Source organism: Venturia canescens, chromosome 11, assembly GCF_019457755.1.
Source record: "Venturia canescens isolate UGA chromosome 11, ASM1945775v1, whole genome shotgun sequence".
Lineage (NCBI taxonomy): Eukaryota > Metazoa > Arthropoda > Insecta > Hymenoptera > Ichneumonidae > Venturia > Venturia canescens.
Window position 1 is genome coordinate 13,663,044 of NC_057431.1, and position 23,352 is coordinate 13,686,395.

At 37.7% G+C, this 23,352-nt stretch overlaps 1 protein-coding gene across 1 annotated transcript; it reads left to right on the forward strand.

The window, feature by feature from the left end:
- The first annotated feature begins 6,746 nt into the window (after positions 1-6,746).
- On the forward strand, positions 6,747-21,577 carry LOC122417767 (protein PFC0760c-like). Its single transcript, XM_043431563.1, has 4 exons — positions 6,747-6,792; positions 19,566-20,063; positions 20,824-21,170; positions 21,305-21,577. Exons 1-4 carry the CDS (start codon positions 6,747-6,749, stop codon positions 21,575-21,577), a joined length of 1,164 nt encoding a protein of 387 aa, XP_043287498.1.
- The last annotated feature ends 1,775 nt before the right edge of the window (positions 21,578-23,352 follow it).

The window sequence follows — 23,352 nt, forward strand, 5'->3', positions numbered from 1 at the left end:
CACAATAACCGCGCCTTCGTTTAACGCGCAGTTCACACACACGCACAGAATTAACTTGATTTCAGAAAAAATAACAAATTGAGAAATAACTTAATAGAGGGTGCACGCAAAAGTCTGTAAGACTCGGCAAAAGAACGTGCGTAAGGCAAGGGGCAGTGTGTTGCTCACTTCGCGTTTGTTATCGGAGGTTAGGCTTACGGTCTCTATGCAGTTTCACCGATCTTTCAGGATTTACTAAACCGCCGCGAGTTGCTAACCTACGGAGTTATCAGTATTAAAGCAATGAGAGTTCTGGACCAGGGATCTCAGGGGGGTGCGGGGACGGGGGAGTGCGGTTGCGGGACAGGGTCCGTTGCGGGAGGGGGAACCGTTGCGGTGTGTGGAGGGGATGGTCAGAGAGATGGAAGAGGGTTGTTCTGGGGAGAGGATTTTAGGAAAGATTTTTAATGACATGAAATCGATATAATTCTATTTATTCTTAAAACTAGTTACATTTTTATTATAATAAAGATTGAGAAAGAAAAATGAAAAAACTGTTTCAACAAAAATAACAATGTTGACTATCTCTAGGTCTATACATATTTTAACAATTTAATTTTTTTCTTATTATTATTTTTGCATCGTGGGGTAGTATCCTGCAACAAAAAAAAAACAAATCTTAATTTTCAATTTTTGGACAAAATTTATATACATATAAAAGAAATAACTTACCATTAGTGCATACATATTCCGCACATTCCATCTGCTACGAACAGTGAGAGTGATTTCCCACAATTACTGCACCACCGATCATCTAGCTGGTCATACGGTCCCCGCAGATGTGTGAATTGGGCAGTTACCTGCCCGTAAACCTCGGGGTCTTGCACGAAGCAGCCCGAGCAGACGAAATACTCCCGATCATCGGCGTAAAAAGATTGAATCCGACAAATTTGAGACATTGGTGTTATATTCACCACCGATTCAAGATGTTTTTTCATCGTCAGACGCGAATCATTTTTATATTCCGAGTGGCCTACGTCAGTACCATAATTGAGTGACGCAGATCGACTACAATATGATTGGAACTCTTCATAGAGACTTAAATCATCCTCAGTATCGTAGTTTTCGATACTTGAAGATTCCTCACGTTCACTTCTAACACTTTTAATGTCAATGATTTCAACATCGGAATCAACTTCACCACTACCACCACACTTGTTTTCAACAACATCCTCAATTGTAAGGTCGATAATTTCGATATGAGACATTATGTTTTTTTCCTTAATAAGGTTTCGCAAACTTTGTTTCAAAAAACTTTGATGTATCGTTGACGACTTGTTGAAGATAGAATGATTTTTCTCGTGGAAAAAATGTCCTTTTCAAGTCTTCGCAGGAAGAAAAAAAAGAGGGTGGTAGGATTTCGCATACTCTTGACACTTCAACTAATGGCAAGCATTGAATCCCCCCTCCAACGACTTTCCTCCAAAATTTGTAAAATCCTCAACTAAACTTTTCCAACAGAAAGTCTATATTCTTTTACTGCGGGGAAAATTCATACCTACAATGACCTGCGGAACCGTAATACGAGATGGAAAAGAGCGGAAGTTTTTTTCTAACCGTTACGAATTACCCATGAAATTCATAATCAAATTTACGACTTAGGCAGGATGTGAAACCTTACCCATAGTAACTACCAGATAGAGATTTACGAGCACTTGAAGAAGAAAAAATGTATTTCAGCAACTTTTTACAGAAATGACCACCCACATCATTTTTCCCAATCTAGATTCCTCTTAACCACATATATGAACAGATTTAAGGGATAGAATATAAACGACTCATAAGAAAATTCCAACGATAGACGTGTGAAGAGAGGACATTTTCAAAAAGACATTGGAAAGAAAAAATAAGATCATTTCTAAAGTCGAGGTCGAGATGGAGAGATGTGCAAGTATGTATGCTGTCCACCCGGCGAAACATCCATCGACATTAACGGAAAATGAACTTGAGTCATTGCCGAAGGCTTTGCTTTTAAAGCATTATAGTAATTCCATTCCTACGTTATGGGATCGTTTACCGAAGTATTTGCAGTGTGATGCTGATGTACAATCATATCAATATTGCTACGATCATTTCAATCAACCCTGGGTGCGAACTCATATTGATTCAGTTAGACCCAGACGTAGAAATTGTGAAAAGTGCTCGATTATGGAACGACTTGTAAACATCTATGGGACTTTGCGGATAAAAAATCCCTGTGAAATGACATCGGAGGAGCTCCAAATTATATCTCCAACCATCTTCAAGGAATACTTTGGTGAATATACAGATATTCTGTGGGATCGTTTACCCGAATACTACAAATCGGATAGTGAGATTGCATTATTACGTCGTTGCGCTGAACATTGGAATGTATCATCGATGGACGACCATATTGACGGTCCTGCTCCACAACGTCGAAATTGTAGGAAATGCTGTGAACGTGTTTGAACAAGTTTAGAATGCACGTGTTCATAACGTCGGCGGAATCGAAGAGCCTGTACAGAAAAAAAAGGACCACCGAAGGACACTGCAACGATTTTAATATAGATCACGTTTGAACTTGTTTGAAAGCGTGTGGAAGGGGATGATCCAGTTTTGGGGTAGGGATAGATGGAAAAACTACAAATAGCAGAGTCCAGAAGAAAAAAGCATTACTTCACGTCTTCGTAAAGTTGAGTCAAGACTTGCTCTTTAAAGAAAATCTCAAAAACTATATCCATAATGGAGTTCTCCGCCATCAACAATATCATTGCAAAGTCAGAGTATCTCCCCGCCAAGAAGCTGAAAGAACTCCAAGTCAACGAGGAATATCTCATCTCGGACGTGAGGACAGCAAATATCAAATGCGGAAAAAGATACGTCGCCGAAATCAGGAATGAATTCACCGTATTCCTGCCACTGCGAGTTGTCAAGGCATTCGACCAGAATCCAGCGGTATTCGAGAAACTTCTGGAAACGGCTCATTCTGGACAACTATACATGAAATATCTCGGTGGTGATTGGAACGCTATTGAATTTTCTCAAAGAGATTTCTAATATTCTCAACGCAAAAATGTATATATCTGAAACGCAACTTAATATTTCTTCTATAATCTTTCGAAGTTATAACGGTTTTCGAAAAAGAAATATACTTTTCTTTTGTTATGGGTAGTAAATCGATTTTCCCCTCGAACGCCGTAGCTACTTCTTTTATAATAAAATAAGCATCATAGCCCGACAAATTATGGAAAATTATGGGAATGAAAAAAGACTCCTGATAGTTCAAATTGCAGTCCTGGTGGGCTGGACCTCTGAATTTGCCTGTTAAATGACAATGATCGCGTACTCGGATATCACCCTCTACGAATGGTTTCTCGCAGATATGACATTCCTTATTTTCTCGAAATTTTCTCCACTCTTGCGGAGTCAATTCTTTCATCGGAATGACGGTGTATAAAATGGTTGCTACCTGTTTCGCCAATTGTTCTAGTTGACGTACGAACCATTGAACGCAGTCCTGGCGCCGATATGCATAGTATCCCGACAATGATTTTTCATATGCGCAATTAACATAGTATCCCACGCTGAAGACATGGTGATGCTGATATTTATTGCGATCCATATCTTCAGCCGTGGTTTTTTTCAAAATGCATTCAAGGTCAGCATACACGATAAACGGTAGAAGCTCCTTCCGATTCACATTCTTGAATTCTAACCATTTGTCACGTTCGCTCGGCAGTAGAATTGCGCAATCATTCATTTGACCACAATCCACTTCATGTGTTTGGAGCTTCTCATGAGATATAAAATAGTGAAGGCATCTATGAAGAAAAACAAACATTTTAACATATCTTATATTCATTTCATATATATATATATATATATATATATATATATTGTGATATGCTGATACCACTTACCGATCACAGATGTATTTTCGACCATTGCGAGTATTCAGTTGCTTGCTCACTAGATGGGATAGATTTTTAATCCACGCGAAGTGTCCCACATTTATTTCCATCGCATCTTCTATGTACAGAAAATTGATGTGTCTCTCTTTTTTCTGTTTGCTCAAGCGAATAGGTTGAACAACATCATTCGGTGCACTATATATATTTATTGAGATGCTGTTGAGGTTCTGAAATTTTTTTATTTGATCCAGAGTCATGGGGAAGTTGATACCCTCAAGATTCAAGATTGTAGAATAATGTGGATACGACGATGGGCGATCACTATGATTGGCGGCGGGATGGAGGGCCGCAACGATCGCCCAGCCGAAACACGCGTTATCATTGGATTTCACATTGATCACTACTTTTTTCGATCTAATGTGTTTTGATAGAGTTATATGGCAACCCGCGCGCATAGCATTATACTTATTAATGTTCAAAGTTAAATTCAAAATTGAACTTAATGTCCAACCACTATCACTTTCTTGAAATTCGTCGAGGGATTTTAGCGTTGGCTCAACAACATGATTTTGATACCAATCACTTATATCCCATGTTTCGAGCAGTTCAACCGTCTTTGTAATTATACTTTTATTTGCATACCTGCCGTTCACAGTGAACTCGCCATTAAATTCGGTATTAACTTTTATGCTGTTATGTTTGGAGATTGTAATGCCACTTGTAATACCACCAAGTCGTATGAGTCTTGTAGAAATTTTCGTGGATCGATGTAATTTTTATTAATCACAGCACCGGTTAGCACACGATTTCCAAACGCTGTGTCGACTTCACACCACAACAAGTTTCGATCATTTAACCCATCACCCGTGTGAATAAACTGGGAACGGGTTGTTGATTTCAAAGTTTCTAGACGTATAATTCGCGCAATTAATAAACGATGTGCTGCTATATTCAATCGGGCACGTTTTGACGAATTTTCCCCACTCAACAATGCGATAAACGCATCACACTGTTCTTCCCACGCAATATATTCTTCCACCTGTAACGAAGCCGCACGAACACTTAAAAACTTTTCCACATCATCAACATCATTAACGTTTGCCATGATGATGAGGAGAATATGAAACTAAACTTCGATGTGGACTCGAAGAAAACTCGATCCCCAATGTCTCGATTTTTGAAATCATCTCGACAAAATTTACATCATCCCTCCAAAATTTTTTCCCCAAATGTTAACTTTTTTCTGGTGGAGGGGGGTGTATGTGAGAATTGAAAATGTAGTGGTTGTGAAAATCGATCACCGTCTCTCCTTTACATATTCATATTACTGCTCTAGATTAACTTCAGTCGGGGAAAAATGTTGGGTGGGCGAGCATTTTTGAGGGAGAACATCTTGAAGATATCTTTTTACGGAAACTATAAGTCAATCATGGGCACGTGCGTGCATTTTTCCCGATCCTGTCGATTATAGCGTGAAGAAAAAAAATGTGGCTGGGCTCCTGTTCTGGAGAAAAAAAACTTAGAGTTTGGGAAGTCATAAATCAGCTCATATTTCCCTAACCTTCTAAACTACGTCATGAAAAAAGTCAGTCCTGTTTTTTGCCGTAAGACTTAAAAAGATCATGCATGATCTCATATGGTATCTGTAACGGCCAAAAAAAATTTTCGTTCCTTTCCGTTCCTCGTCACATCTCCGCAGGTCATTGCAGGTACAGATTTTCGCTGTAGTAAAAAATATATATATCCTCAAATTTTGGGTTAAAGTCGTTGGAGGAGATTGCCATTAGTTGAAGAAGTATCAAGGGTATGCGAAAGCCCTCTTTTTTTTTCTTTCTGCAAAGACTTAAGGACAATTTTTCCCAGAAGAAAAATGTAGTCCTTCAAAAACCGTCGAAGACTTACCGGTCTCGTTACTCTTGATTTTATTTTCTCGCGAAAAAACCACAAAAAAAATGTATTTCCAAAACTATAACACTAGTGATCTTATTGGAACGTTTAAAGATGTGAAAATCGCGAGAGTAATAAACCCAGAACAATTGTGCCTGTATATTCCTCGAGAAGATCAATTTACTGAGCGATTATTGTTTACAATAAATGCAATCAAGAAAGACCATCCTGAAGTGCATATGCTCATGGAGGAAGAGTTGTACCCGGAAAAACCTGTGCTATATTTGGAAGAAGACGACGGAGACGCACCCGCATTCTTTCGAGGAACGATTACCGAAAAAAATGGCACTGAGGTAACCGTGTATTTGGGAGATTATGGATTACAATATACAACGAGCCAGGAATCGCTATATACGCCTCCAAGGTGGACCTTTGAAGCTCCATATCAAGTTATTATATGTGGAATTAAAGGGTTAGAGCCTAAAAAGAGGCGATATAGCTCGAAACATTCGAAAATTGTTGTCGAATTCGCCCGGAACGAAAAATGGACCTTGGAAATTACAGAACAAGGGCCATGTTCGGAGGCGATATGGGGAAATCTCCATTTACAAATTGAAAACTCAAATGAAACTTTAAAATATACGGAACTTATGCGAGCTCTGGGAGCAGCCCGCAAGTCCGAGAAAAAAAGTACATTTGAGTTTCAAACGACGGGCCTCGTCTATTGTAGTGCCGAACAACACGAGGCGAAATTCAGAAATTTTTCGCACGAATTTATCCATGCACGAGGAGTAGACAAAACCTCCAGTCGATCAAGTGTGAGTGATGAAGAAAGATGGAGTCATGAAGATGCGGGAGAAGAAGAGGAAGACTTCCAAGAAGTATTAGCACCGGACGAGATCAATTGGAGAGTTCAGTGGGGATTAATGGCGGCACCGGAACCAAGTGATGAGGAGTCCGATGGATATATGTCCAATGGATCCGGATTTTGATGGTGAGTCATTCTTATATATAAATTTTATAGACTGATGAAATTGAAAATTAAGAATTTTTGGGTTTTTTTTTGTTGCAGATCATCAGCTATTATAATAATAAAAAAAATTATAATTTCTAATTTACATGTAAAATTTATATTAACCTAGGACAATATTAATTTTGTTTAAAATATTTTTTTCGTTTTTTTTTATCTACGTTATTAAAAGAGTGTAACTAGTTTTAAGAATAAATAGAATTATATCGATTTCATGTCATTAAAAATCTTTCCTAAAATCCCCTCCCCAGAACAACCCTCTTCCATCTCTCTGACCATCCCCTCCACACACCACAACGGTTCCCCCTCCCGCAACGGACCCTGCCCCGCAACCGCACTCCCCCGTCCCCGCACCCCCCTGAGATCCCTGGTCCAGAACTCTCATAGCTTTAATACTGTTATCCACGTGGACGGCCGAGTGTCAGTGAAGATCAAACGGAACTGATGTACAAAAATCCTCGCCACGGCGACTAGAGCTCGAAAGCGATCGTCGTGACGGGGTTTTCAGCATCTCAGCACTTTAGTCGTTCCCATGGATAGGTCCCTCGAACTCGCGATCAGGCGATGCTGATCGGGCGGATTCCGAGGGCTTCTGACCAGCGGCGACACGAGGCAATGCACAGAGGTCGCACTCAAGGACGCTCCGTTGTCAAGTCGCGCAGTTGTCGGAGGAGGCCGTCGTCACGAACCGCGTATATTGAAATCACACGCGGGACGTGACAAACGAAAGGCTATATAACGTTTTACTAACTCTCACCAACATCCTGGGATTGAACGACACAACGTTTCAGACACCCCTGGCAATCCATTCAAAGTGGGATCTAAAATACGCTACCTGGAATAATTTTACGGAATACATCAGACTCTTTGACGCCAAAACTTTTTTCACAAAGATTTTTACAAAGAGCAAGTCTTGACTCAACTTTACGAATATGTGAAGTGATGCTTTTTTTTTTCTGGACTCTGCTATTTGTAGTTTTTCCATCTATCCCTATCCCCAAAACTGGATCATCCCCTTCCACACATTTTTAAACAAGTTCAAACGTGATCTACATATATTGTGATCAATGCAGTCTCCTCCGGTGCTTCTTTTTCTGTACAGGCTCAGACGGATCATCTCTTTGATTCCGCCTTATGAACACGTGCATTCTAAACTTGTTCAAATAAGTTCACAGCATTTCCTACAATTTCGACGTTGAGGAGCCGGACCGTCAATATGGTCGTCCATCGATGATACATTCCAATGTTCAGAGCAACGACGTAATAGTGCAATATCACTATCGGATTTGTAATAATCGGGTAAACTATCCCACAAAATATCTGTATATTCACCAAAGTCTTCTTTGAAAATGGTTGAAGATATAATTTGGAGCTCCTCTGATGTCATTTCACAGGGATTTTTTATCCGTAAAGTCACATAGATGTTTATAAATAGTTCCATAATCAAGCACTTTTCACAATTTCTACGTCTGGGTCTAACTGAATCAATATGAGTTCGCACCCAGGGTTGATTGAAATGATCGTAGCAATATTGATATGATTGTACATCAGCATCACACTGCAAATACTTGGGTAAACGATCCCATAGCGTAGGAATGGCATGACTATAATACTTTAAAAGCAAAGCCTTCGGCAATGATTCAAGTTCATTTTCCGTTAATGTCCATGCTTTTTTTGCCGGGTGGATAGCATACATACTTGCACACCTCTCCATCTTAACCTAGACTTCAGAAATGATCCAATTTTTTTATTCCAAACTCTTTTAAATATTCCCCTCCCCACTGTTTTTATTAGAATTTTCCTTCTACTATTTCAAATCATTTCATGATATATTTTTTTAATACTCCATCCCCCTAAAATTCATTAGGTGGTTAAGATAAATCTGGTTTGAGAAAAAATTGCGCGGGTGGGCATTTTCGTAAAAAGTTTTGGAAATACATTTTTTTTTCAGTGCCAGCAAATCTCAGTTAATTACTACACCATGGTGGATGTTCCACATACTTCGTATGTCATAAATTCGATTATGAATTTCATGGGTAGTTTGAAATGGTCGAAAAAACTTCCGCTCCTTTTCGTTCCTCACTGGCAGGTCATTGCGGGTTCTTAGATTTTTCTCCGCAGTAAAAGTTTTTTTGCTGGAAAAATTCAGTTGTAAATTTTCTAATTTTTTGGGGGAAAGTGGTTGGAGGGGATTCAATGCTCGCCATTAGTTTAAGTTGGCCTTTTTATAGGGCTAGATTTGGGTCAAATAGGTGGGGTTTGTTATTGTTACCTTGGGCACAAGTGTTCAGAGTTCTATTTTTTGGTCCTTATAACGAAAAAATATCTATGTAATCAATCGATGAATCCCCGAAATTTAGGGCAGTAGTACTCGGATGGGAGTTTCGTAAAACCCAGAACACTTGCATATATACATCAGGCACGTGTCTTTGGTAATGGCGTGTCTATGCGTTATATTCGGTGTCTTGATTAGGTGATATGCGCTGTAACCGAAAGTTTCCCGACTTGTCACAAAATTCCCTATTCTCTCTTTCGACGATTTTTATTTATGGGCGCCAGTCGCTGTGCGACTCGACGAAAAAGAGAAAGAGAAATTGTTATCCGGCTTGACTTGCAGCGGGAAGGGTGTAGGCGAAAGGAAGAATAACTCGGCAACTACACTTACAATTTGAAGTTATTATTTAATTTATCACACAATTTCATTTCGTCCATCCACTTTATAATTTAATATCGCTGGTGAGGAAATCCTTAACGGGACTATCACGCAATTCGGGGGATAACGTCGCGAATCACACTCACACTTCTGATCAGGATCCTACACACTCTATAATTCGATATCGAGCTCGTTTCGTTCTGTTACGTATCTACTCGTGGTCAGGGAATTATTTGATGGACAATTACGGTGTTCAAGAGACTCGGTAGAGTCTCGGGACAAGTACATTGACAGCCCTGTCGTCTGCTGGCCCGAGGCTCGCCGAGTATACTTTTTCTGAATAAAACGATTCGCGGTGGTGGGGGTAAAACTGGCATGTCATTTTCTGAAATTGCAGAGCTCAGGAGATTTTTTATAAATCAAAAATTGGTTTGGAGACTAATTTTCAAAATCCCTTTCGAATGAGCACGAAATCAACACGATCAGTAGCGTGAATGCTGAGAAAAAACTTTGCACAGGCTCAAGATTATGCAAAAGTTACTAACTCATTTAAGGATTTGCCGTGTCTGTACAGAACACCATCAAAGGCCTCTTGATGCCAGCTATAACCGATTTCTATGGAAGCTCGAGTCCCGGGATCCCGGCTACAGAAATAATGAGTTGTGATTGGTCAGGATACTCGCTTTACCGTTCGAGCGGAATAAAGTTTATGAATATATACCTATATATACAATCCCATCAGTCAGCTGTCAGCTTTTGATGTTATAATAGTCGGATTTCCGACATTACGAAGTGCGGCGTGAAAAAAAAATATTTTTCATCTAATCGAGTGTTCAATATGTATTTATTTTATTCAAAGTAGTGGTATGTGGTGTCATACATGCAGTGTATTACGAAAACCAGATATATAGTGACTTTGGCGTGATATATTGTTCAACCATCTGTCAGTTTTTGATGGCATGATTAAATTAATAGCAACAGCGATCTAAATGATAAAATTTCGGAGAAACAGTGCGAGCTGTATTCAAAATTCTTATATGACTATAAAAAAAAATGTTATGTAAGTTTTGTGAAAACCATGTGGGTTAGTTTACCCTCATCGCAATCGGTTCGCGAGTATTTGTTATATAGGACATATATTAGTATTGGGAAATTTCTCCTTGTACAAATTCTTTGATTTTACGTTTATTTATGACATAATTTTGTTGCAATCCTGGTTCTGGTTCTTTAAACATTTTCAATGGGAGTTATGTGAGAAAAAAGAACTTTCTCACCCTCTGCATGAATATTTGTGCTCCATCAGTTCTAGAAAACCCCTGATTTTTATTTGAATAAACAATTTTAATGGAAAGTGATGGGCCGGACAAGTACTTTTAACTCATATTTAAACATAATTTGTAACGATCCAATCGACGTCGAATATTGTGAATATCAGAAGCTCCTGAAAGTCTGAAAAGAATCGATTTTCTTATAAGTCTCTGCCACCATAGAGCAAGAAATGATTAGCTTGCATATGATATTTTTGGATTTAAAAGCTTCTTAGAACAATTCCATAATGTTCAACTTTGAAGTTACTAATAAAATACTTGTCCACCGATTGATATCACAAATTTTAGTACTGCACGTAATTCAAGTGGTAACTTTTTTCAATTCATTAGAAAATACTTGGCCTCGAATCGATATAATAAATTTTAATGCTGCACGTAAATAAGATGAATTTTTTTTCAATTGATTTAGCTGTTCGAATCAAATAAGAAGAAAGAGGCATCGGTTTCTAAGTTTTTTTTATGGATGATATAATATTTACGGGACTAAAAGAAACTACCGAGTCCCCGCTAATCGGTTACTCGGCCGAGCGGTTTTCCCGTCGCATGCGTAAACGCAATCCCGATCCACTCACTCTATCTCACTCGAATTCACACAAATCTTCCCGACCTTTTCCCCACGAATCCCTTACGATTCCTACAACACGGAGATTTTTCGCGCACGGCCACGCAAGTTACACATTTACTTTACTATAATTTTTAATTTCGAAAATCCCACTTCACTAATTGGGAATGCGGGCACGAAAGAACAAAGATACAAGACTCTAATTTGGACAAAAGTCGCGAGGCGAAACCGTCGCCGTGACCGTATTTCTCGAGGAGTTTCGGCTCTTTAGACGGGATTAATTGAATTTCCAACGCGATGATTATTCAATTCGTCACAAGACTAAAACGTCTGGATAAATTCTTCGACAGTCCACTAATTATTGATCAATGAAAGAAAGAGGTGACTTACAGTCATACTCGCTCTCGGGATCTCCACGTCTGGCTCACTCGATACTTCACGAAAATCTAACGAGATCGATGCTCGTTACGCGGTACGTTACCGGTCCTCTCCTCAAATTTCCGACTTTCCAGTGACAGGTTTGTCGCATCAATTTCTCTCTAATGGGCGTTGAACGGGGCCCCGAATTTTTGCGGGAATAATTATTCATTTTTCGATGTTCACAATAACCCCTAGCCCGAGAATAACGAAGATTACGATAAGCGACGACGGAAAGAGAAATTGTTCCGATTCACATTTTAAATTACGAACGAAACTTCCTCAGACGCTACAGGATCTGATGCCCCTCCAGACGGGACTCCCTTGAGTTTTCGATGTAGCGGTGTTGATGACTCCTTACAAATTCCAAATTCTCGATCTTCTCGAACTTTCGGGAACATTCCGTGGCGAGTGATCTGTACTTGTGTGTGTTGGTGTGACGTGTTGTATTTTGCGTACGAGCCCTGCTCAAAGTACGCCGACGTTGTGAGTGTTGGTTTGCCTCCCTGTAATTGTATTCTCATGATATCTTTTACCCGGGAAACGGCCAAGTGTATGAGTTCCACTCGAAATACACTGATGCAACGATGATTGGCTTTCCCTTCGAATTCTAGAATTTTTCCAGGTTTTTGGGACGGCTCGCATGAAAAATAATAAAAATAAATCGCGTGACTTAATTCTTTGTTTTCTATTTTCTGTATTATTTTTATCCTACAAGAGATTTGTGTGTTTGTTGCGTGGCCGAAGTGAAAAGCGAGCGAGACGGGCATATATTCCTCATGTCTTATGTCTCACTCTTGATCCAGCTTATTTGTGACAATCACAAAAATAAAAAATTGTCACAGCGCACGTAGTTCGAATTCGTTTTAGTTAAGTTGCAAACAGGATAAACAAAATAATAATAATTTTACGTAGGTTGTGACACCGCCCTACTTAGATTAGGCACCGTCCTCGGTGTCTATAAATTCATACATATTGAATATTTTTCTTGAAAAATGTACAAAATATGTTTGAATGGCAATGGCAAAGAGTTAAATTTTTGTTGGTCATCATCTAGATCGCAGCCTATATAGGTCAGGAGTTTGGACTGAGTGAAGGGTCTGGGTACTTATGGATTTTGCGACACGTAATGATTGGTATTATACCTCTCTCTCTCTCTCTCAGGCTTTAGACGGCTAAATAGTCGATGTAACGAGAGGATACTAATGGGAGATATATATTGTGACCGATTTTTCAAGTGTCACAAAATTCAAATTCTTCCGCTCATACTATTTTATGTTTTCGAGAAAAGTTCTTATCCTCGTGGGCGCCAGCCACCGAAGTGACAGTATGATCGGAGGGAAATGATGATTTGCCGGCTTGGCTTGCAGCGGAATGGGCGGGGTGAGCTGGAGAATAACTGGCAAAACCAAAAATTGATAAATGGATGATATCTTAATTATTATTTAACAATCACTTTTCAAAATTACAATAATCAAATCTCGATGAGAATTTACCGGGAGGACCGCAAAATAAAGACGGGAGAAAAAGTCGCGAATTCACACTACAATCTTCACACACAATCGATCGGGATCCTACACTCACTATAAATTATGCCAAGCTCGTTCTTTTCTGTCACGGATCTACTCGTGGTCAGACAATTATTTAAGACGGAAAATTCAATGACAAATAATTACGGGACGAATGAAATTACTGAGCCCCCGATATTCGGTTACTCAGCCGAGCTATTACCCGTCACACGCGTTCGCAATCCCGATCCACTCATTCATTCTCACTCACACTTCTACGCCTCTTCCCGACTCTTTCCCACGACTTTTCTCGAACTATTATTACACTAAATTTTGAGATTTCCGAGTACGGCCACGCAACTAAGAATTTATCCAACTTTACTTTTCTATCCCGAGTTATCAGAACGCGGGTTACAGGGAAAATGAAAGCCGACTTTATACGGGGTAGAACCGCCGCCGTGACACGTTTTCTCGAGACTTCAAATTACTAGACCGGGCAAAATCATAAAATAAAATGTGATGAAATAATACCAATTATCCCACGGGAAAATTCGATTCGAATAACAGTCCACCGACCGAAACGAACAACGAAAGGTTGGACTTACGGCGTGTGTGACTGATTCCCCAAGATCGCACGTCTGGTCCGCTCGATACTCCCCGAAAATCTGAGGATATCGATCCTCGTTACGCAGCGCGTTATCATCCCTCCTTTCCCTCTTCGCTCTAAATTTTCATACGTTACACGACAGGTACGTCGCACGAAATCTTTACCATGGGCGTTAGACAGGGCCCCGAATTTTCGCGGGATTAATCATTCGACCTTTTTACCATTTCTATAACCCCTAGCCCAGATTCGATGTTTACTATAGCGATTAATAAGGGGAAGGAGGAATATTCCGACGTCATATCTTTAATTTCTGTCGAAGACCCTGGAACTGTCAAAAGGTCTGACGCCCCTCTAGACGGGACTCCCCTGAGTTTTCGATGTAGCGGTGTTGATGACTCCTTACAAATTTCAAATCTCCGATCTTCTCGAACTTTCGGGAATGTGGTGCGTGTCACTTGTAATTGTGTGTGTGTGTGTGTGTGTGTGTGTGTGTGTGTGTGTGTGTGTGTGTGTGTGTGTGTGTGTGTGTGTGTGTGTGTGTGTGTGTGTGTGTGTGTGTGTGTGTGTGTGTGTGTGTGTGTGTGTGTGTGTGTGTGTGTGTGTGTGTGTGTGCGCGCGTGTGTGTGTTGGTGTGACGTGATTGTATTTTGCGTACGAGCCCTGCTTGAAGTACGCCGACGGTTCAAATGTTCTGAATTCGACTCTCCCAAATTACATGAAATAATAAAATTAACAAATAAATTCAATAATGCTTTTCTTTAAACAAAGCCCTACGGAAATCTTTGTGGAATTGTTGCGTGGCTGAAGCATCGAGCGAAACGAACAGGAGAGCGTCCATGTCAGCTCTTTTATTTGCTTATTATTTTTCGTCCAAAATAAAAAATCGTCACAATATATACCTTAGGGTGGTCCTTATTTGGGGTGATTTTGAAATTTCAACCGGACCGGGCGAAAAAGGTTTCCAAATAAACAATACAAAAAGCATGTAAAACTTGGAGCCTGTAGGTTAATGCAAAGTACTCCCGCCGACACAACGAATTTTCCCATTCAATTTCAATGGGAATTCAGACCTACTTGGCTGCTGTTTTTTTTTCCTAAATAGTTAGTCGAAAAATCTGAAATATGGTACACGTCTTTCCTATAGTTGTACGTATTTCATAAAAAATAGGGCGATTCACAACGATAAAACTTTCAAATTACCAACACATCAAAAGCTGTGTCTCAAAGTAAAAAGGGACGATGTAACGAAGTAACCCGGGTCGAAAAATTTGTATGTTTTTTAATCTAAATAATCTGTATTTGAACTTGATCATCGGTTTTTAAACTTCAATAAAATGTTATAATATTTTTAATTCATTATATAAATATTTTAAATCGGTTTTTGAATTATTTAAACTGTTTTTAAACATTTCCGTCAATTTTAATCTATTTTTCGTCTACTATCTCGTGTAATATTTATATTATGGAAGATCAAAACAAGATTAATTATGGAACTTAGAAAAAATTCTTCGTTACAATTTTGTAAGGGCAAAACAAGACTAAAACTCATACTTAGAATATTTCGTTAAACAGTATTTGCTAGTTAAAAAATTATAAGTTCAAGTTTAAGTCTTGTTTTGCTCTGACAAAATTGTAGCGAAGAATTTTTGCTAATAAGTATAGCTTCGTTGCTGCTTTATTGATGTAAGTACTGTGTGGGAGGCAAATAATTTTTTAAAAACAAGAAGTTTGATACATAATTATCATGCTTTATTTAAATAACTTCCAGAACTAATAGAACATTTTAACATGTGAAGGTGGATCTATTATATACATTGCATTCGTGTAAACATCAATCTTAGTATATATCCAGTATAAATAAAAAAATATATTTGTAAGATTACAGGTAAATGAAATTTAATATTTAATAACATTTATTCACGTTCACGACTGTTGATTCGGCATCCTAAAAATAGGTTATCATCGTCGTAGACACAATAACACACGCTTATCAAATTTTCAACAGGAATTGAGCCGATGTTATCTGTTACTTTACACTCATACAAGTATGGAAGCTCAAATTCGTCTCCCTCAAACGTAAATTTAATATTATTTCTGATTTCAATAAAGTTTGCAATGGCGAAATGTAATCCATCACATAAACATTTATTGCCAGAACAATCGCAACTAGAAATTTTAACAAAATACAAAATCGTTCCAAAACGAAACGTTTCTTCTGATTTATATTGAACAAATGATGAATTTGTCCTCAATGAGCGAGTGTATGATGTTGCAGTGTACAATAAACCATCCTTGAGCAAACGCAAGTATTTTCTGACAGTTACATTGTTGTTCACGCCGTTGAAATTATTTAAAATATCTAACACCGCTGGATCATTTACTGGGTCATAAATTTTATAAACTCCAATACTTTGACCGTAATTGAATGGTTCACAGACTTTAAATTGTTTTTTCTGACGTAGAATGAAATTTCGAAGCGATTCTTCCGGTAAATTTTGGGCTTTTGTATGAAATCTTAAATATTGCCAATGCCCATTCATAATTTGTGTTTCAATATTTGTAGCTCCATTCACGCAAGCAACGATTTTACCATTTAAATCTTCAAAAGAAAAACAACTATTCCCCCACGATGGCCCAAAATTTTTCACATCATTTGATAAATGGACAAGTTGGTGAATGTTGATGCTACCGAATCTTACTCCATATAAAATTTCAAAGTGATCGACAAATTTATCAAGTAATCCAGCTGCCACTTCAATGTCTTCGTATAAAACGACATCTTTGTTTAACAGGGATATTACGGAAACAAATAATAAATAATGATTGTAATATTCTGTCTTCATGATTGAAGACAGAATAACAGGCGAATAATAGTGACACCAAGCCTTTAATTCGGAGGCTTTCCATGATTGATACTTTGATAACTCTCGAGGTTGACGATGAGTAAAGTTCGACGCTCGTGTTTTCAAAATTTTTTTATCGATGACATCTAAAACTGGTCGAAGAGAAAAGGAACAATTGGCAAAAGAAGGGTCCGACCACAAGTAAATAAGTTTTTTTGTAACTCCTTTGTCCGAAGCATGCATAGAATCGATGCCTGTGCCAGTGACATAATTGGGCATTAGTTTATCAAGAACACTGGGACCTTTAACTCCTCGAATTACGTGTAAACGTTTTGGAAGTCTGGGGTTGCTTTTATTTCTTCGTGCTTGTTTTGCAAATTTTCTCGTTTCATCCAGAGTACGATAATTTATTACTGAATTGTAACGATAGACGCGTATAGATTTTTGATTTGGTAGCTTTGTTTTTTCAGTTTTAATTTTACAGACTGGACAGCCATAAGTCCCATTGTATTGTTGAAAATTTAAAAAAGCACACTTTGCAGGTAAATCACATGTACCGCATAACAACATAGCTCTGATAAAAATTTGTTGATTAATATGTTTCAAATACAGGTTAATTCCATTAAATAACGTTCTTAATTCCGGCTCAAAAACTTCCAAAAACAGATGAGGTATTGGTTTATCGTCCCCAAACCATAATCCAGCAAGAATAGTGTTCGCTCTTCGAATCCTCTTATCATAAGGCAGTTCATTTATCCGTAAATAGAACGGCCATACTGATATTTTGGAGCTTTTGAATACCGGAACACCATCAGTATTCCACGTGTATGATAAAGAGCCCAGATTTGAAAAATATTCCTCGTGTTCGCGGTATACGAGGCCATCAGAGATGTCTTTTAAAACATTATTGTCATCATTTTCACGATTGTTCTTATTAGGATTTTGGGTAATCAAATTATAATTTTCTGTTCTATCTAAAATTAGCCGAGTCTGTTCTATAATAGATAAAGTGCAAAAATATCGGGCTTTCACTTCTTTGTTACAAACAGGGCAATTATCTTTTTCCTTTTCCAAAGAAGAGTCACATGAAGAACAAAAAAAATTCTTTTTCGTAGATTCACCATGCTTGAAATATTTTAAATAATAATATAAATTTAATTTTTGTAAATTTTGTTGACGACAATGCTTACTTATTGCTTCGAAAAAATCTTCAACACAAGAGTCAGAGAGGTTATGTTTAAGGACTAAGCTCTTCATGATCATCATACTCTCCGCAATTGTCAACGGTGAATTTTCATAAACAGGGCGCTCATAAAATTCATCATCGTACTCGTCATCGTGTTCTAAATTTTCTCTCATATTATAATTCCTGTTATTATTATTGTTGTTGTTGTTATTATGATAATTAATTCTGATTTCATGATTTATTATTTCTTCGTCTTCGCTTCCGTTCGAGTCTTCGTCATCATACATGGTTTCATACCCGTCATTTTCTTCGTCTTCTTCTTCCTGTTCTACCAATTCTTCCAACTCGTCTTCATTTTCTATCTCTGTTTCTTCATCTTCGTCATTTGAACTTTCTTCAATTTCTTCTCCGTTTTCTTCGCCGTCCATTTCATTTATTTTTTCATCTTCATCTTCGTGAATAATTATATCTTCTATATTCTGCCTTACTTCATCTACTTGTCTTCGGGTTTCTTCACCTGTCTGTGTCATTATTTCTTCTTCTTGACTCTCCTCATCATCATTTAAAGGAAGAATTATTTCAAAATCATCATTATCTCTTGAAGTAGACGGAATCGCCGAATCTGAAAACCTACAAAAATTTTTTCTTTATATTGAAATAAATCAACGGAAATAATTACAACAGTCGAAATATTTAATTTTAATAAAATATGAGTTACAGTGAAATCTCTCTCTATGTTTAACCTCCCTGGATTTTACTTTTCTCTGTCTTTGACTCATTTGCACCGCGCTTACGGACCAGGACGAGTCAAATATAAAAAACATCCTGTACGGGTACGTCAAATTAAGAGAGATTCTACGATATTCCCCATTTATAACAGACTTACCTGTTTCTTTTATTTATATTTTCTCCTGCTATTTTGTCGCCACCATTATTTGTACACGATGAATTTTCTTCAGCTAATACTTTTATACGTTTGATAAATTTACTTTTAGCACTTCTACTTAAATCATTAAATCGTTTTCTCATTTTAACTGAATAAAGTAATATTCACAAAATCAAACTGGAGATGAGGATAAGTCAGATGATTTAGTAATATGTAAGTGTGTGCAAGTCTATGTGTTAAAAAAAAACAATGTGATAACTCACGTAAGTATATATCTATATCTACCACGTCTCGTCGAGCGATCTTTTGTTCATTCAATCAACGCAACCAAACGCAACCAACACGCTGTCAAATATACTTTTTTCTTTACATTGACTGTGAAATAAATTTAATAATTTAATCTAATATGTCATTAAAATATACATTAGTTTATTGGGTAGAATCAAAAACTATTCAAACTTTGGAGTCTACTACAATCCCAGCCGCATCCAGATACGATGGGGCTACGGTGCGGTTGAAAAGTCAAGACAAGAATAAAAAATCTAAATTCTATAATGCTTGGATTGTACGAATGAGTAGTAAGTTTTATTGTAATTTATTCTGAATTATGATTTCAAGTTGATTATACAATAATTAATCTAAATTTTTTTCATTTGATGGACAAAAAATCATTTATCCTTAACTTTGCCCTCTACAATAACCTATTATCTTTCGTAATCAATCAAAAACTTCGATTAAATACTATAGATGATGTGACGGAGCTCAATCAATTGGAAGTAGATCAGGAAACGGGACTAGTAATCGATCGTTCACAGAAGGCATTTTCCAAAAAAGTTTTGGCATCAAGGGTTTCACTTAAGGAAGAGAAGAAGGAGTCTGAGAAGCGAAAGAATTTAGTTGATAAGAAACGTGAAGATGATATATTGAAGAGTAAATCGTTTTTGGCAGATGAACCCAAATCAAAAAGAAATAGATCATCAAAATCTGTAAAAGACAGTACTTCATCAAAGGATGTCAGTAACAAGACCAGTAAGAGAGGGCGTCCAAAAATGGTTTCATCCGACATTTCATCAAGGTCATCCGTCAAAACTGACGCACAGATCCAGAAAACTGAAACTGCTGATGCTTCTTTAAGCTCGGACGTAGTAGAAATCGGAGCAGAAGTTGATGAAGAAATAGTAAGGAATCAAGAAGAAGAAGTAAATGACAATATATCACCGAAAAATGTTTGCTTTATACCTGGTGGTTTGTATATATTTATTTATTCATTTGTTTTATTTCATAATAATATATAATTAATTTAATTTTAACAAAACAATTTATCATGAGAATTTTTTTTAATTTCGTTTTTACTAAATTTTTATTGAAGTAATAGTTTCTCATATTTTGAACAGTTACACCAGAGATTTTAGCTTTTCACAAGTTTCTTGTAGCATCGATGGAATATTCTTTGGATCCTGGGCGTCAAGATCTTCTTACAAAAATGACAAAAGTAGGATTTTTTTTTTTTTTTTTTTTTTTTTTTTTTTAATTATTCATGTTCTTAATTTATTAATTTTACAGCTGACTCAAGATATTCTGACAAATTTTCCAAATAAGGTAAAAAAAAATTATTAAATATCCACTCATGATATTTTTCAAATTATTAAAACTATTGAACTGAATTAAATATATATTGATCATCATTCATTGATTCTACTTTATCTGATACAGGTGGAAATATTTCCAAATACTGGTTGTTATCTTCCCAAGTCCATTATGACAAGTATTGATCTTCTTAATTCTCAAGAAAATGACTGGAAGAAACGTCTTACTAATATTTTGGTCCAAATGTTTGGAGACAAATTGAAATTCATGTCTTTAAAAGGCTATCGAGGAAATATAGCTGTGCATTCAAAAATTCGGCGAGCCTTATTCAGTAATTAATTGATTGATTGATAAATTCAACTACAAATTATTTCAGATCTTTTAATAATAAAAGTATTAATGCAAATTGTCCTTTCAGATTTGATTAATGATAAAGCAGAACCGCAAATTTCGTTGAAAGCTTTCAATGGAGCTATTAATAAAGCTTGCACCAACAGAAAGACGAGTTCCACCAAAATTTGTATCATCGTTAACGATAACAAAGAGGACGATGATTATAAAGACGATGATGATAAAGACGATGATGATAAAGATGACGATGATAAAGACGACGATGATAAAGACGATGATGATAAAGACGATGATGATAAAGATGACGATGATAAAGACGACGATGATAAAGACGATGATGATAAAAACGATGATGGCAGAGACGATGATGGCAAAAACGATGATGATGATGTGCCAAATTTCGACAGAAGTTTGGCAACTTTAAACCGTTACAATCGCTTAGCCCGATCTTTATCTTCGTCACCAGATCTCTCACATGCTAATTCAAGAACACCATCACGGTGGTGGGGGTAAAATTAGCATGTGATTTTCTTTATTTAACATTCCAGAATAAATTGAATACTACAACCGTCAACTCGTATTCATACCCTCAGCAACAGTCAACGGTTGTACCGACAAACAACCCAACCTTGAGTTCACATACTCAGAACCAATTTGCTACTCATTTCGATTCGTACTACCAGAATAACCAGCAAATGAATGGACCAAATATTCCGGCTTACAATCATCCGCATTTTTACAACCAATCCCAACATCATTTTGCAGGATATTATGCTGGACCTCAATGGTATCAATCTCAACAGAGTTTTGCTTCGCAGTAGAGTAGCTAGGAGAGACCTAACCCATGGGATCTCAGGGGGGGTGCGGGGACGGGGGAGCGCGGGGACTGCGGCGCGGGGTCTGCTACGGGGTAGGATGTGGAGGGGGAACCGTTGTGCGGTTGTTTGGAGGGGATGGTCAGAAAGGTTGGCGGCAATGCGGGGAGAGGGGGGGGGGGGGGGGGCGTGATGGTTAAGTGGCGGGTGTGAGAGAGGGAGTGAGATGAAAAGAAATTATGGAGAGGGGATCCGAAGATAAAAATTTTTTCGATGATATATACAGTATTTATTCTTATAACTAGATACATTTACTTATTATTACTTCTTAAATTATTATTATTATTAAGAGACGCGATAACGACCCGGTAAGTATTAAAACTATATATTATAATTATAACTATTATTATGATTATTATTATGATTATCATTATTATTCAGTAAAAAAAAATCGGAGCCTTCCTGTAACAAAAAAAAAACAAAAAAATTCTTAATTCATTAATTATAAAATGAGAAAAAGAATTGTGCAAGATGAAACTCACCGTCACTGCATACATATCCGGCACATCGTTTCAGCGACGAATAATGATAGCGATCTCCCACAATTGCCGCACCACCGATCGTCCAGGACGTCATACGGCCCCCTCAGGTGGGTGAAGTGCGCGGTGACTCGTCCGTACGCATCTGAGGCCTGTACGAAACAGCTCGTACAGACCGAGAATTGTTGATCGTCGGCATAAAATGATTGCATGCGGCAAATCTGGGTCATCGGTGTTACATCAACCGATTCCAGATGCCGCATCATTTCGAGCCGACAATCGTCACGGCTTTCCTCCGGCGATGTAGCTGGTATAGGGGTACTGGTCGCGAAGCCCCACGAATTCAGAGACAAGTCCCCACCAGCCCTCCACAGCGCCACTTCACTATAATCCTCCATATCAATACGGATTGAATTATAATTGGGTGACGCAACACGTTCACTATCGGGGAACTCGAAAGACCCTTCATAGAGGGATAGATCGTCCTCCGTTTCATCACTTATGGCACAGTTCGCGTCCCTTTCTTCATCTTCAATATCGATTACATTTTGGGCACAATCCCCGTCACTCGAACTTTCATCACTTTCAATATTTATCACTTCAATTTCGCGTTCATAAACATCCTCATTCGTGAGGTCGATAATTTCAATTGAGAACATTTTTGATTTTTTTTGTTTTTTTATTTTCACGCGAACTTTGAAAAAAAACCTTTCGATGAGTCGGTGAAGACTTGCTGAGAGTAGAATGATTTTCCTCGTCAGGAAAATGCCCTTTTAACTCTTCGTAGGAAGAAAAAAAAACAGGGAGGATTTCGCTTACTTTCAACACTTCAACTAATGGCGAGCATTGAATCCCCTCCAACGACTTTCTCCCAAAAAATTAGAAAATCTACAACTGAACTTTTCCAGCAAAAAAAACTTTTACTGCGGAGAAAAGGAATCTAAGGACCCGCAATGACCTGCGAGTGAGGAACGAAAAGGAGTGGAAGTTTTTTCGACCCTTTCAAACTACCCATGAAATTCATAATCAAATTTATGACTTGAAGCATGTGGAACATCCACCATGGTATAACTAACTGAGATTTGCTGGCACTGAACACAAATGTCTTCCGAAAATTTGCTACGGAAAATGCTCACCCACACATTTTTTTTCTCAAACCAGATTCATCTTAACCACCTAATGGATTTTAGGGGATCGAGTATTGAAAAATATATATCATGAAATCATTTGGGATAGTAGAAG